At 43.6% G+C, this 16439-nt stretch overlaps 1 protein-coding gene across 15 annotated transcripts in view; it reads right to left on the reverse strand.

The window, feature by feature from the left end:
• Positions 1–116: 116 nt before the first annotated feature.
• SLC1A6 (solute carrier family 1 member 6) overlaps positions 117–16439 on the reverse strand; it is a 40523-nt gene continuing 24200 nt past the window's right edge. For 7 of the 15 annotated variants that reach the window (XM_080566212.1, XM_080566213.1, XM_080566224.1 and 4 more), the window contains 7 exons: positions 16080–16284; positions 14407–14449; positions 12518–12858; positions 9642–9875; positions 8402–8596; positions 7819–7953; positions 5886–6308 (listed from right to left, as the gene is read on the reverse strand). In XM_080566212.1, coding sequence (XP_080422338.1) covers positions 6110–6308; positions 7819–7953; positions 8402–8596; positions 9642–9875; positions 12518–12858; positions 14407–14449; positions 16080–16284 — 1352 coding nt within the window. In that variant the 3' untranslated portion in view covers positions 5886–6109. Of the gene's footprint in view, positions 1880–2550; positions 2588–5569; positions 5695–5885; positions 6309–7818; positions 7954–8401; positions 8597–8686; positions 8726–9641; positions 9876–12517; positions 12859–14406; positions 14450–16079; positions 16285–16439 lie in introns of those variants that run through there. The other 8 variants (XM_080566221.1, XM_080566217.1, XM_080566216.1 and 5 more) reach the window with 4 other exon arrangements.

Below are 16439 nucleotides of genomic sequence, written 5' to 3' on the forward strand. Positions count from 1 at the left end.
TGGTGTGTCATGTTAAACACATAAAGATGTGTGATGCCTAATGCTAAAAGTAACATTCCTAACTGCCGTGGTTCCGAGGAAAAATATTAGGAAAAAAAAAAGAATTGAAAAGCATCATGGAAAAAATTCCCTTTATTTTTCAAATATGCAATCTTTATTAACACTGAAACTCACAGCATGAAGAGGAAGGCCTTGGAAATTAACATAGTCAAACTGCCAGAATGCTACAAACACGCTATATAGCAGTGATTTCCAGTTATTTCTTTCATCCTTGGTTATAGCAAAAGGACGTGATTTCAGGACAGATCGTATGGGCAGATCTGGCTCCTGAGACAGTGTACACATATCACATACTTAATGTGATTCACGGCCTATTGTGTGAAAATCCATATTCTTCATCTATTTTCTCTTTTTAAATTAATTTTGAAGAGATGTGTCCTAATCCAAGAGCTCCTCATGTAGAAAGCATTGAGATAACTCCCTATTTCATTCCAAATATTGCCCATCTGATCATTAGGAATAAATTGTTTGCCAAAAGGAGAAACTTGGATAATTTCTGCAACCAGAAGCTGCTACTGCAGTAAAGAAAAGACTGCATAAACTCTCAAATGTCTGATAATTTAAAAAGACAGCTGATAAAATGATTTCATATTGTCAGTTACGCAGTTTTGAAGGCTGAGTTAGTACAAGGTCAGTGTTTGGGTTTGGAAAGAATACAAACACTTTCATATTCTTGGCTGAGCTCTTGAAAGACTGCCTCTTTGCAAGGTTAGACACATCAGGGACTGGAGTCCTTGGGATATATGCAGGGAATTCAAAGATGAAGTGGAGAGTTCTCTCCACACGTTGATAAGTTCTAATTATGTCACCAGCAGGTACAACTCAAAAGCAGCATGCATTGAGCTCCTTCCTGACAAACCGTGCTTTAGAAGACTCATTACGGGAAAGATATGAAATAGCCTCTGCTGTTTTAAGGATAGAATTAGTTATGCAAATCAAGTCAGGCATCAATATTAAGTATGCAGCTTCACAGAGCGAGAGTTTAGTATCTTCTTTCCCATTTGGATTAGCAACAAAAAAGTTAACTCTGTGTATATATGTATGTATTTGTGCACACGCGCCCCTTTCATATATATATATATAAGCCTATATATATATTTATATCTATATATATATATATACCGATATATATATACCTATACACACAAACACACACACACATATATACGTAAACAAATTCCTAACAATACTGTCTGGGTATTGTAAACAGATAGACAATCCCAATCATAAATTGGTTAACAACATGGGTAAACACCAGAGCTAAAAAATATCATCTGAATTCTGAAATTCCCCACGGTAGACTGGTTTGCAGTATTCAAAAATGACTACTTGTTTGTGCTCCGTTAATTTTGTGTGGAAGGTAGGAAATCACAAATGGCCAGCCTTGGACTGTACTACTTTGTGGGAACAACTGAGGACATTTTGATGCAATGTGACATGGAGAGCCCCTTTTGTGGTATGATTACATATCTGCTAACAGCAACTGAAAACAGGTTAGAGTCCTGCTGATTTTTATTGAAGTATCATTAGGATCCTTTCAGATAGCTTTTGAAAATGATCAAGCTAGAAGGACCCTTTGCAATATCTCTAAACCAGAAAGCACGTGCATATATTATAAAGCCAGAAGGGACCCTTATGATCATCTAGTTTGACTCTAGGTATAACCCAAGCCACAGACTTCCCAGAACTGATTCCTATTTGAGCTGGAGTCCAATCCATCAATCTTTTCTTCCAGTTCATCCATCAGTTTGTCCTTTATATACAGGAGACTTCTTCAGGATTAGAATTCAATGCTTTCTTGAGAAGTTGGACAAATAGTCTGCAAAAAGAAGAAAAGAAGAAAAACTAGATGCAATTCAATATGGACATATAGAAATTACTATATTTAGGTAACAATAATCAGCAGCACAAACACAGGCTGGGAAATTACTAGCTAGGCAGCAGTTCTGCTTAAAATGATGTAGGAATTAGCATGGATTACCACTGCTATCAGTGCTGTCATGCTGTTGTGAAAAAATCAAGCATTTTACTGGATTTTGTAAGCAGGTCTGTTCTTTATGATGGGTTAGACTCATGTCAGCTGAGCTGTGTTAATGGTAAGTTAGTGCTGTCTTAGCCCACTGCAGATACAAGCTAATGCAGTGTATCTTAAAACTCTTTGATTAAGATCCAGTCTTTGGATACAGCCATCTCATCAAAGTTAGAGTCTAACCTTACTAAGATTTAAGATAAGCTGAACAGACTTGAACTTGCTGTAGGTATGCGTCATGGACAGTTACCTTGATCAGTTGAAGCAGAGCATGCTGTTAAACTATGGTAACTTGAGTCTAAGATCTAAATCTTAATGTACATGAAGTAGTCTTTCCTCAGTGCTTAGCACTAATAAATCTTTAGTTGGATTGTTGTGTCAAATTTTAGTTACTCCACTTTAAGAAAGATGTGGAAGAGCGAGGAAAAAGTCCAGAGGACAGGAATGTGAATGATTATTACCTGTGAGGGTATACTGAAAGAACTGGGTCTGTTTAGTCTAGAAAGGAGAAGAGCAGACATTACAATACCATTCATACAAGATAAAAATGCTGCAAAGAGGAGGATAATAATCTCTTATCCTACTCACTGGGACAGGAAAAGAAATAATGTCCTTGCATCGTAACAAGAGAGATTTATGTCAGAGAAGAAAAAAAATGCATTGGAACACTTAACTTGGAGATCAGAAGAGCTTAACAAGCAGCTTTTGGGATTGTTTTGGATCTAGCTCCTGCTGCCTGGGAGCATAGGATGTCCTAGATGACTTCTTGGGGTCTTTTCCAGCTCTATTTTCTATAAGTCCCATAAAAGACAGGAAAAAAAATATCCCATGTATGCTGAAAATCATAGTAACTGCTCTCTATTCCTGGGTATAAACAGCAAGTAATTATGACCAAGAAGATTTGAGCAGTTGGATTGTGTTGTTTTAACATCTCAGACATTCTTGAGTGATGTATTCCTGTGAGTGCTATTTACAGTCCTACACCCAGGATGACTGTCTTAGAAGCTATTCTTGTATTTTGAACATTTATAATCCTTTAACTGAATGTGGAGAATAATAAACACTGCTGTGAACTAAGTGTTCTGGCCTTCTGCTTGAAAGGTTTACTTTTGCCTCAAAAGTTGGACTACAATAGTTTATAAAAATGAGAAAGAAACAATTGGTAACTTTTCTCGTTTTAGACTTAGCAACCTTGATATTGTAGCCACATTTCTAGCTGTTATGGGGCAGTTAACATCCATTTATTTGTTTTACAGCTACAGAAACCAAAACACAGATGGAAAATCATCAGTCAGAGTATGTGGACCAGTTTGGTCCCTGAGGTCCTGGACCCACAGGTGTAGCCAGCCTTCCCTCTGGGATACCTGACTTTGGGCACCCAATGGCAGGTAAGACTAGGAAAATAACATTAACCAGAGCTCCTTCGGGTTCCTTCTGAGTTTGTCAGACTGATTTTTTTTTAGAACTGGTCTTGGATTGGGAAGTGATAGTCCAGCCAACTTAAATAACATAGTTCAGGCGTTAAGAATGAGAAAACCCAAAGTGTAAGATAGAAATATTCTGTCCACGTTACTGTGGCAGGGATGAAGGTAATTAATGCAAAGGTACAGGATAGATTTTTTTATCTGTCCCTGCCTCTGAGATGAAAAAGTACAAATTTGTTCAATGCTAATGTCCATTTGTAGAAGCCAAGGCCCACTCTTGATTATCATCTCAGCTTGATACTTGATGAACAAGGGTCTAATTCCCATTTACCTCCTCCTTCCTTTTAAACAGAATTTTAACTGTCTAGTTGTTATGCACAGGTCAGGTCCCATATGAAAGCCAACACTCATTGAGCTGGGAGATTTTTTACTTGTTCCTGTTACATTCCTGTAACCAAGCAAAACTTAGGAAACAGTTATGACAGCTGCAAATGTCATCTTTTCCTAAGTTCAGCAGCATATTCCCCACAATGCCAATTTCTTGGCCATGTATATTCTAATGAAGAGTTTATTATCTTCTGCTGTTAACCAGCAGTCTTCCACTATCTCAGTTTAGAAAAAAAATGACTATCACCTTTCAGGGACCAAAATACCACCGGCTTATACAGTTGCTCTTAGTTGCTTTTACTGATGACAGTCTCAGAAGAGGAAGGGTGCACTGCACCAGCTAAAGCATGCAGGAGGTCGAAATCTATACATCTAAGAATGTTTTAGCTGATGGGATAGGAATAATATTTGCGAAGAACAATCAGATACATAACCGTACAACAGCAGCTTGCCCCTGCTAGCATAGATCTCTTGTCAGAACAAGTAACCTGCCTCCAGTGGTCAGGAAACAGCCTGCTGCCATGGGGTCTGGGGCCAACTACTACTAAGCAGGACTACAATACAATTCTTCTGTGTTATCCGTTTTTATCTGAAAGAGATGCATTTGACTGTTTATCTCAGATTCCCAGCTATATCCCAACCCATAAAAATAGAAAACTGTGTTTACCTACAGGCTGTGGAACATGGCAGCACAAATATATAACCCTGCCAGTCCTGAAGGACCAAAAAGAGCCTCAGGATCTGGCTTTGGGCACCTCAAGAAATGTGTTCTAGGAAGTTTTGCTTACACTGAGGAGCTAAAGACGGGCAGGTGTGACTGTAGTTGGAAAAGCTGCCTCGAGCAGATGCCTCTGGGGTCTTCTGTCCTGTGGTCCACTTAGAGGTGCCTCTCAGTGTATGGCTAGGGTTTTGGATGGAAAGGATCATTCTGGGAAGCCAGGGTAGAGGGTTTAAGAGATATACTGAGTCTGGAGTAATGAGCAGACTGGTTGATATCCTCAATCAAGTTTAGATAGCTCAGCTGTGCTGGGAGGCTGTTTGCTGCTGTTTCTGGACTTTCAGAAGTAGAACAGTTACAATAGAGTAGCCCCCAAACTGTGGATCCTTTCCATCTTCAAAGATGGGTCTTAGATACTCATTTTCTGGATGTTCACGGAGATGACCTGAAGATTATGGAGCAAGTCCTGCTGGTCCTGTTTACTGATGTGAGACATACAGGCTCTGTTCCTCTGTTCCATGGAAGGGGGATAGAGCATGGATGAAGCAGGTCCCTACTTGTCGCTTGGACCTATGAGATGATCCAGATGTCATGTGGGCTTATGCCCATGTGTGAAACAGAAACTGAACTCTATTTGGTAGGAACTGAGAAATTTATCCTGATGAAAACTACATTTATAAGTTTGGGGTCTTTAATTGCTGTTTTCACGATCCTTTAGCTGCTGCCATTATTAAAAAGCCAGTATGACCTCTATTTGTACTACCAGCCAGCACAATAAGCCCTGTCCCTGCTTTATGGTGCCACATTCCTTCAGGAGCTGGGCGACATTAATACCTACAGCCAGAAAGGTTGCCAGAGGAGCAAGAAGCCTTCAGGAAGCATTAGTGGTGTTACTGTGCAAACACCAGGACTGTGAGCAAGGAGGACACTGGGTTTTTCATAAACACTTGCCAGAGAAGAGTTGAACAGGAGTGCTGGGGCTCTCCAGAGATCTCCGCACGGCCAATGCTAAAAGCTTTACATGCTCAGGGGAAGCCACTGACCAAATAAAGGCTTTGCTGCTCTGCAGCTGTTTCCTGCAGGAAGGAGACATCATGGCAATATTCTGGTGCCAGTCCACAAGTGGTGGTGTCACCAACCCACTTTGTCACTTAACTATGCTCATACTTAAGCTCAGAAATGAGGGAGCTCTTAGTCCAGCTCATTCACTGAGTCTTACTTACTCAGGTCAAACTCTTGGATCCCAATAAGAATGACTAAATCAGGCTTTTGTGGAACAAAAGTTTCTTTGCAGTTTAATTTTCTCTTCTTTAATGTCAGTCGGAAAGAGATAGGGGAGAAATGGGATCAGGGAAACTGCATGTGGGAGAGGGAGGAGAAAAGTGTAGATCTTTGAAAGTGGATCTTTCTCTGTTCTCCACTCTGTCCTCCAAGACTTCTTTTTCAAGTCTTAGCTTTTTACAGCATTAATTTGATCTCTGCTGCCTGATTTCACAGTGCTGTCTCACTCCTGGGGTGCCAGAGGGTGTCGTTCTGTGGGCAGACCAGGTGGGAAGGCTGCTGTTTCTCCTCTATCACAGAATTACCAAGTTCGCAGTCCTGTGCATCCAGCTCGTGCCGGGAGAGATGCTCCACAATGCCAGCACCCAGAGAATCCCCCAGGACATTGGTGGTCGTTCTAAGGCGGTCTCTGAAAAATCAGAGAGAAAAATGAAATGCGGCTTCTTAGTATCAGCTAAGGGGATGAAGAATATTTCAAGAAACATGAAGTTTTCTTCAATGAAACTTTTTCTACTTTTCAAGTCACTCTAATAATTGGCATTTCAATATTTACAGAGAAATTACTCCCAGAGAGCTGTCCTTCATTGCTAGCCTGAGCACAGGCTTCATATTCATTCCTGTTCTGTTGCATTCCCAATATCTCAATATAAAATTTTGGACTTGCCACAAAATCACAGAATCACAAAATCACAGAATAGACGAGGTTGGAAGGGAACCTCGGAAGATCATCTCGTCCAATACCCTTGCCAAGCAGGATCACCTAGAACACATTGTGCAGGATGGCATCCAGGCAGGTTTTGAATATCTCCAGAGAAGGAGACTCCAAAATCTCTCTGGGCAGCCTGTCCCAGTGCTCTGTCATCCTCACAGTAAAGAAGTGCCCCCTCATATTTATCTGGATCCTCTTGTGCTTCAGTTTGTGCCTGTTGCCTCTCGTCTTGTCTCTAGGCACAACTGAAAAGAGACCAGCTCCATCCTCTTGCACCCTCCCCTCAGATAGTTATATACATTAATGAGGTCTCCCCTCAGTCTTCTCTTTTCCAGGCTAAACAGGCATAGTTCTTTCAGCCTGTCCTCGTACAACAGGTGCTCCAGTCCTCTAATCATCTTAGTAGCCCTTCTATGTCCCTCTTGTACTGGGGAGCCCAGAACTGAACACAATACTCCCAGAGGAAATGAGGAAAATGAGGAAAAACATTGTTATTGCGGATCCACATAGATGGATTCCTCTCCAAAGGTCTGCTCAAGCCTTTCTGCAGATTTAGATGAGCCTTGCCACATCCATTATAATTCAGTTGTATTTGTTAAACAAGTTCAGAAATTCTGGTGCAAACCTATCCCAAAGGACCACCCCCAAAAAAATTTAAAAATCAGATCATGTGTCTGAGAGCATTGTCCAAATGCATTCTTCAGTCTAGTTCCTAAGAACACTCCTGTGAAATCACTTCTCCCAAGGTTTGAATGGGGAAGAAAACAGAAAAGGAGCAATGTAGCTGGCTAGCTGAACCCCTCTAAAGCCCCTCAATATTATACAGGCCAGTCTCATCCCACCTGCCTTGTTTGGTAGGGCAGAACTGTCATCACTTTGCAGCATGAATTTGCATATTACTGGCACAACCTGTCCCTATCAGCCTGCAGATTGTTTCTGATAATTATCTTGTTAGATAAACCAAACAAAGGACATTCTGCTTGGTCACCAAGCTGTTCTGTACATGAACTTGGTCACTGAAGTATATGGTGAAGACTCTAGCATGAACAGAGGGCTACTGTGCAAAGGTCTCATGGATACAGGTGTGTTTCAAGCCTGATGATACAGGTTACTGAGTCTGCTTGTAGCAGAGACACTGGGAATGCAGATGAACTCGGTACGCATTGGCAGGGAGCACAGAGAAATGCATGCTGCTGAGCAGAGAACTCACAGAAACCAGTCCACGGCGATGATCAGTGTAATGTCTTCCGTAGGCAGCCCCACTGATGTCAACACTATGACCATAGTCACCAGTCCTGCCTGGGGAATACCTGCGGCTCCAATGCTGGCTGCCGTGGCGGTGATGCTGGAGGGAAGAGGAAAGCACAGCTATCAGCAGAGGGAAGAAAACGGGTAGTTGCATTTGCAGAAGTGTCAGGAAGTATCTCAACATATTATTTACAAACCATCTGGGCAACCCTTCTGCTCTGGTCACAGAGCAGGATGGTGACATGTGGGACATCGACACAGCACCCAGCCTCCCCCTGCCAGGCACCCATCCATAGCGGACTGCATACTGCAGCTCTGCCTAAGGGATGGCCCAGACTTGGAAATCCAATAAAGGCTCAAGGGGAGCTTCCAAGATGTGGCACCCAAAACCATATTTACTTATACACCTGGAGGTTTCACCTCCCTTTTCCATACATTTTAAATCTCACTGTATCTTCTGAGCAAAGGAGGAACCTGAAAGCACCTCAGATAAGCCCACAAAACCGGAGTCCCTCCTGTAGCCCCATAACTCTTTCAAAAGTCACCTTATCGTGATGATCTGCCCGAAGTCAAGTTCATAGTTGTTGACTTGTGCAATGAAGATGGCTGCAAGGGCCTCGTACAGAGCAGTGCCATCCATGTTAATTGTAGCTCCCACAGGCAGAACAAACCTCGTGATGCGCCTGTCCACACCATTGTTTTCTTCCAAACACCTGAAGGTGATGGGCAGAGTCGCTGAGCTGAAAGGAATTTACAAAACAACATGAATTGGGTATATGCTGACTGTGGAAGAGGGACTAAGCCTCTGCCTGGTTTATGACCTTACCCACCTGCTTTTTCACCCTGCCATGTGAGCCAGAGGCCAGATGCTGCTAGGAGAAAGAACAGTCTAAGCAAGGGTTCCTCAGATATGCTGCACGCTGCAGTTGCACGTTCAGACATGACTTTCCTCAGGGGCTGGGCAGGGGCTGTGTGGCCCTGATGCTGGTGAAGCTGGTACAACACCAAAAGAGGGTGATTCTGGGGAATTCTGGGTACATAGGACAGAGCCTCAAGACCAAAACTCCTCTTCCAGCTATTAAAAAACTTGAGTCCTTTCTCTTCCCCAACTCAGTGCATAAGACAAGAATGACCCATGTATGAGAATATATCTTGCAGCAAAAGCAGAGAATTGTTTCTGAAAGAGAATATGAGCAAGAAAAATGCTGTGTGTTTCGGTGTGAAAATGCACGTGGGAGAGACTCTGTGCTTGCCAGGAAACAAATACGTCAAGAAACACTGCACTTAATACAACAGCTACCTACAATCTGTTGCTTGGTTGTGTGAGTCACCGAACATGGGTGTTTATGCCTTATGCCTTATGTCTTCCTGTGAGTTTAATGCCAGCTGCACACAGTCTGTGTGCCTGGAAAAAAGAAATGTGCAAATGTGTGCAAGTACATGTGTGTGGAGATATGTGCATGGGGAATAATGTTGGAATTCAGGGGTGTTTGATTTGTCTCCTGAGCTCAGTATTTCAGTGCTGCAAAAAGAGCCTCCACCATGCTTGGTGAGGAGGACTGTGGGTCACGCACTGATGGTGAAAGATGGCCACACAACTAGGGCTCCTGAGCAGGGCAGTGGGAATCCTTCCACTCTCAAATGAGTTGGCTGGACCAGTGCAAAAAGCTGGTAGTGCTAGAAATGGTGAGACCTCAGCACTGCACTGAGGGCAATGGAAGTGCTGAGAAGCAGCCCCAGAATATCCACACCGTACTTCTCCCCAGGGCTATGTAGCCATCGTACCTTGAGGAGGTGCCCAGGGCTGTGATGAGGGCCTGCAGAAGCCCTGCAATGAATACCCAGGGGTTCCTGTGGGTGACAATGAAGTAGAGCAGTGGCAGGATGCAGAGGGCATGGATGAGGAGTCCAACGATGACCGTGAGCGTGTACATCCCCAGCTGGCCTCCCATCACTGCAAGGTCATCCATCTCCAGGATTTTGCCAGCAATTAAAAACATGATTCCAACTGGGGCATACCTGTGGCAGAAACACAAGGACAGTTCTCAGAACTGACATCCACACGTCATACTTGCTTCAATGCATGCTTTCTGGACATATCCTCAGTAAGCTGGCACACCAGAAGCGTGCTAGTTAGTGGATGATACTGCTGGTTTCTTTTCTGGCAATGTGAAAAGATCTCAGACTTGTTCGCTGTGCAGTCAAAAAACAGCACTCGATGCTCTCTTGGGGAACTGCTGTGTGCACACAGCACTTGGTGAAGGTTTCCTCCTCCTTCCAGGTTCCTACATGTCTCCTCAACACTCCTTGTAGCACTGCTAGTGGAGGTTGTACAGAGGAGTCTGCACAGGCCCTTTGTTTCCTAACAGAGCCTAGGCTGAGGGTGTCCTTTTTACTGAGAGGCACAGAAAGTTACAGAAGTAAAAGGGAAGGAGGGAGCAGAAGCAATATAGTCCTGCATGCTCTGGGATATCAGCCTTGTTATCTTTAGAGGTTCACGTGTAGGGAATAGGAACATACAGAGAATCCATAGCTAGTATAGCTTGGACTGGGCATACCAACATCTGTGAAGGCAGCCGTGGCTTATACGAGACCTCTTTTTGTGGTGCGGTGGTGGTTTTACCTTGCTGGGAAGCTAAACTCCACCACAACTGCTAGGAAAGGGGAAGGAAAGGGGGGGCTCTTGTTACGAAGACGTCTGCCCTCCCAAACAACCACTACGCATATTGAGGCCCTGCTTCCCAGGATGTGGCTGAACATTGCTCATTGATGGGAAGTAGAGAATATTTTTTTTTCCCCTCTCTTATGCACAGTCTTTTCTTTTTTTTTTCCCTCTTCCTTTTCCCTTTAATTAAATTATCCTTATCTTAACCCATGAGACTTTCTTTTTCTTTGCAGCATACTTTCTTCTCCCCCTCTTCTTCTGAGGAGGGGGAATGAGACAGCGGTTTCAGTGGAGTTCAGCTGCCCAGCAAGGTAAAATGCCACAGCTACACTGCTATCCTTTCCATTTCTTACAGGTTTTTTTCCCCCCATAACAATGCATCTCATGAGCAGCAGTGAGGCTGCACAAGAAGGAAGTCATGACACACACATGGAGAATATCATGGGCGCTAAACTAAACATGGACAAATAACTGGACTAAAGAAAATCACAGCTCCGTGGCCACACCTCTCAGGACTTGGCCTCTACAGCTCAGGAGCTCACATGCAATTCATGCACAAGGCTCAGAGGTCCACATGCCAAACTCCAACTTAGTGTAGGAGGTTTGGAAAAGTTTCAGGAAAGGATTTCACAAATATTTCATTTCCTCTGACCTTTTCTGTAGAAGACACTCTTGGCTGCAGGTACCGACCAGATCTCCCCAGGAAAAAGAAGCTCCTGGGAGATGCTCTGCAGACTGTGGCTTCAGGAAGGAGTGCTGAGCCTCAGGGGACACTCCTGCCTCCTATACCAGCAGGATTTTGTTAAGTCAGGAGATGTCTTCAAACATTACTGTGCATGTGCACAGGCAGTTTCCTAAGTGTAACCAATGCCTTATCCATCAACACCCTGCCTTTCTTTGCTGGAAGAGGCAGTTGAAGGCAGTTTGTAATTGTCTCTGGGAGTAGCATGCAGGTCCACTTGTTCCACTGTGCTCTCCCTTCCTTGCCCTTAGGCAACTCTTATCTCCCCTTAAGAAAGCCAGGCCCCAGATTCTGGCTTGTCCATGGAGAAAAAGATCCCAGAGGGGATGGAGTTCCCCTGGCAGATAATTTCTCTGCTGTGAGCTCAGGGTTCCCCTTTATTTCTTTCTGTGTAAGACCTGTCCCCCTGTGCCCAGGATGTTTCTCTGCAATATAAGACTGTGACTAGAAAATCAGGGAAAGAAAGCTGGAGTGATAAAAACAGGGGAGAGGATGTGGGGCTGACAGATCATCCCCTGTCAGGTATTTCCTTGTATTCTGCAAGTCTTATCTCTCTCCTGTCTCATGGTACCTACCACAAGCTCCTATTCAGAGCTTGAGTTTTAGATAGGTAAAGAGCTTCAAATAAGAAGATTTGTTAAGATACTGTTTTCTAAGAGGACACATTGCAGCAATGCCTTGCTTATCTGGACCATGTAGTACAGTCAGCCTTACACAGGAAGCACCGAGCAGCTGAGCTCTAGAGGAGTTGGAGCCTGGGAGACCTCAAACTGAAAGGCAGTAATTTTGAGATGATCTTGCCAACCCAGGTCCACTTTCACAGCTAATGCATACAGGTGTCACCCTGAGTGGCAGGAAACTGGCAGTAGGTTATTGTGACTCATGGCTAAGTCAGACTCCTGAAACATAGCTGGAAGGAAAGCTTTCTGTGGGAAAGCCTCACACCCTACCCCTGTTGGTAAGGCTAAGAGATCTTCCACTTCAGCTCTCTGGTCTTCCAAGGATGTTTCCAGCAGCCTCAAGGAAAGCAAGTCCTGGTGTACCTGATATTTCTAAGGTAAAAACAAAAAAACAGGAAATGAAATGTGAACAAATATCCCATCCAGACTTTTCCCTCCAGCCTGATGGAGCCAAAGGAGAGCTGTGCCCATCTGCTTTTCCTGTGCATGTCATCCTTAATGCTACCCCATTTCTCATCAGGTCAGCGGAAACTGCACCTGCAGACCTCCTGCTCCAACCGGCCGTGTTCCTCACCAGATGATAATGGCCACCAGCCTCATGATGGCTTCGTTGAGGCAGTTAAAGAACTCCCGCAGGGCCCGTCCCTTCTGCTTCATGCTGCCGATCACCAAACCGAAGCACATGGAGAACACTACCAGCCCCAGCGCGTTCACCCCATTGGCTGAGCCTGGGATGGGAATGACTTCTTCAAAGGTCAGCACCTCGGAGATGGTCCCCAGGGCATGAGTGACGTTCTCCAGGATGCCAGTGAAGTTCTCAGGCACAGGGAGTGGAGTGGTTGTCACACCTGCTGTGACATTGCTGCTGTGGAGAACGGTTCTGGTGAAGACCCTGGTGCTGTACTGCGTCTTGTACTGAAATGACACAGATTATCAGATGCACTCACAGGCCCTTGTTCAGAAGCTTAGGACAACATGCTAGACTATTGCATTGCTTCCTAAAGAAAGGAGAGTATGGCAAGTTCTTACTGGCCTCTGTGGGAAACTTGCCTTGTGTGTTCTCAGTCTCCCTGGCTTAGTGCTTTCATTGAAATGTTCATAGAGCTTAAGGTCAAAAGAGAGCATTGGAACATCTACAGGACTTCACCTATATACCATTTACTGACTCAGGTATGGTTGTATATTGCTAAAGCATCCTTTTTGTTAATCCCAATTTAAAAATACTGAAAGGCCGAATTCTGTACTGCCCTGGATTGTTTGTTTCACTGTTAAAATCTGCATCGAATTTTCCATTTGAACTGTTGCTCTCATTTTACAGTCATAATTACTTCTAATCTCATGCCTCTACCTTGGGCATGAGATCCCTTGATCCCTTTGATATGATTGTTCTCTCCTTTGGATGTATTTATACTCTTGCAAGACAAAGACTCTTTCTTTATTTGATGGACAAAGACTCTTTCTTTATTTGATGGACTAAACAGACTGAGCCCCTGAAGTTGCTCACTTATGACCAGTTTTGGTCATACGTTATTTGACCAGTTTTTCTCTGCACCGTAGTTCTTCTCTGTATCCTTCTAATGTTTAGGAACTTTAAAAGGGAGAGAGTTTATCTGTATTCAGCATTTCTCTTTGCAATTAGAGATACTAATATAAAATGAACTACTTCCTTCTCTGTTTGGAAATCCTAGGCTCACATAGGACCATTTAACCATAGAATAAAGGTTCACGGTCACTGACATGTTCTCCGCAATATCCCCACACCCTTTTCAGAGACCCTGCTTTCCAGGATATGGTCTCCCTCTCTGTAGGACTCTTCACACTCCTTGTTCCTAGACATATAATTTTTTTTAAGCTGCGTTCAATCACAGTTTATCAAGTTTAGCAAAAAACAAGATTACTTGTTGGACAAATACTTCTAAAATTGCTCTTCCCTCTAATACCAAACACCATGACTGCAGCAACCTGTTACTTACCATCAGGCGAAGGTGTCTATCTTGGAGCACAGCTAGGGAAACCCCAGCTCTGGGGCCCAGATATTCTGGCTCCTCTTTATACTTCTGGAACCCTTTATACTGCTTCCAAGGGCACTAGCACTATGGAAGAGACAAATCCTTGGAGAATCTGTTCCCACTTTACTTCCAGTCCAAACCTGCTAACTGAGGTTACACAAATTCTTCCTAACTTTGAGTGTGGAATGAGATGGAGGCAGGAAGCCAGAGTTGCTCTGCTCTGTCTACTCCAGGGTTTGACGCCCCCCATGTACAGACAGCCTGAAAAACTTGCATGAGGGATGCTATAATACAGGCTAATGACTGCAATGCCCCTCCTTGAGCAGTTGGAGTTAGAGAAGTGTAAAAGCAGTAAAAAAGCAAACTCTGTTCTCATCCCTCAGAGAAGTAGGCTGGACCATTGCCTACTGAACAGGGCACCAAGGAAGGTGATAGGTCAGATGGGATTTCATACCTGTTTGAAGCAGGCTTCTACCAGGTTGGGTGGGAACATATTCCTGCAGTAGATAAAACAAGGAAAGAGTTAGTTGTCCTGTTTGACTAGCAAGCAAACATGGGCTTCATAGAATGGTCCCAGAAGAGACCCCTGAGGGACACCACTCGTCACCGGCCTCCACCTGGACATAGAGCCAATGACCCCACTCTCTGGGTGTGACCTTCAAGCCAATTCCTTATCCTCTGAATGATCCACCTTTTGAATCCATCTCTGTCCAATCTGGAGATCAGGATGTCATGTGGGACCATGTCTCTGGTCTCTACTTCTTAATATCCTGACAAGCAAAAAGGGAGAGGCTGAGCATCTCAGAGTTAAGCTTAGAAAATGGTAAGAATAGACTGACTTTCCCAGACGTTTAGGATAAGAATTTCTGTTTTGTTTTTCTGTAGGAAATTCTGAAGTTGGGACTTTTCATTCCATTGCAAAACAACACTTAAAAAATACAACTTTGGAATTTCCCACAGAGCAGGAACACCCAGCTGCCAGTAACATTCCCACACTTTTTTTCAGACTCCAGAAGGTTGTGTTTTAGGTATGTGTAAAGAGACTACACACATACAGCACTGGGACATGGGTCTATTGTAAAAGCATCATCAGACCTTACTGAATCTTGAAACAATACCATATTACAATTTTTACAGTACTGCCTTACTCTCAGCCTCATCTCTATATCTGTCATCTGAGCTCTCTGTTATCCTGTACCTCAGAAACATAGCTTCATACCACAATTCACAGTGGAAGGTCATGGCAAGAGAGGGACGGACAGTGTGCGGGGAATCACTTCCTTGATTTCCTTGGTTCAGTTAAAGATGGATATTTGGAGTAGCCTTTGATAGGTCAATTTCTAAAGTGCATGCAGTCATTGCTAATCTTGCTCCCAGCATTTCCCTTACATAATATTTTTCAGTCCCACTGTTTGCTGGTCCTTTCAGATTATTTTGCACAATCAGTATTTTGTGAGGTGTTCTTTTCTTTCTTCCCAGACAGGAGAGACTCTTATGTAAAATGAGCAGGAAATGAAACAATGTGAGATATATGACACCTCAGTAATATCAGTGGAGAAATGACATGAGACTGGATTCTTATTAATTTTTCAGGTCTAAATCCCATTTCTTTGCTTGTTGGCCTTTGAGTTAAAAACTCCGTATTAATCTTGACAACACAACACGTTGATAGTTTTCGTTTCTTGTAGACCCTGATCACAGATGCTGCACACCTTGGGGTTCCCAACATCTGAAAGGATATAAAATTATCTATACTATCCTCTCCTCTCTTTCTTTATGGTGTTAGCTGTAATAAATAGCATTTAAAATTTTTATTTTACAGGGTCTGAGTACCTTTTTTGCTGGGATCATTAATAAACCAGCACCACCTGATGCAAAACAGCTGGTTAGCAGAATGGGCCTGATTTGCTCAAGTGTAAACTCAAGCATGGTACGAAGGCTGTAGCTCTGCAGGAAGGTGGTAAGCCTGTCCTGCCTAAGCTAAAAGTAGCAGGCTGGGCAAGATTCAGCCAAAGACCTCTTTCCCTGACAGTGTATGCCAAAAGCTGTGACATTTCAAAAGGACATTCAGCGGAGGAATGTGCTCTCGTTGATATGGACTCACATGAGACCAGCTTGTTCACCTACCTCACCAAGTCCATGAAGGCATCTGTGGTCTGCACTTGCTCGATTCTGCCTTCTCGGTGAAGCTTGTCCTTGGATCCTTTCCCTGGGTGGATGATGATCACCATGAGGATGCCAATGAAGACTGCTATGATTGTGGTCACCATGTAATAGACCACAGCCCGCATTCCCATCTTCCCTGAGGCTCTGCCATCCAGCGAGGCCATTCCTGCGTAGTCAAACAGTCAGACAAGGTGAGAAGGTCTATTATCTATTAATCTTATATTATCTTATTACAAAACTTCCTCCTAAAGCTCTCAGAAAGGAAATAATGTCCAGCCCCAGTACATTGGATCTTTAAGTTCATAATGGTGGGATGTTTCA

Source organism: Anser brachyrhynchus, assembly GCF_964034855.1.
Source record: "Anser brachyrhynchus genome assembly, chromosome: 23".
NCBI lineage: Eukaryota > Metazoa > Chordata > Aves > Anseriformes > Anatidae > Anser > Anser brachyrhynchus.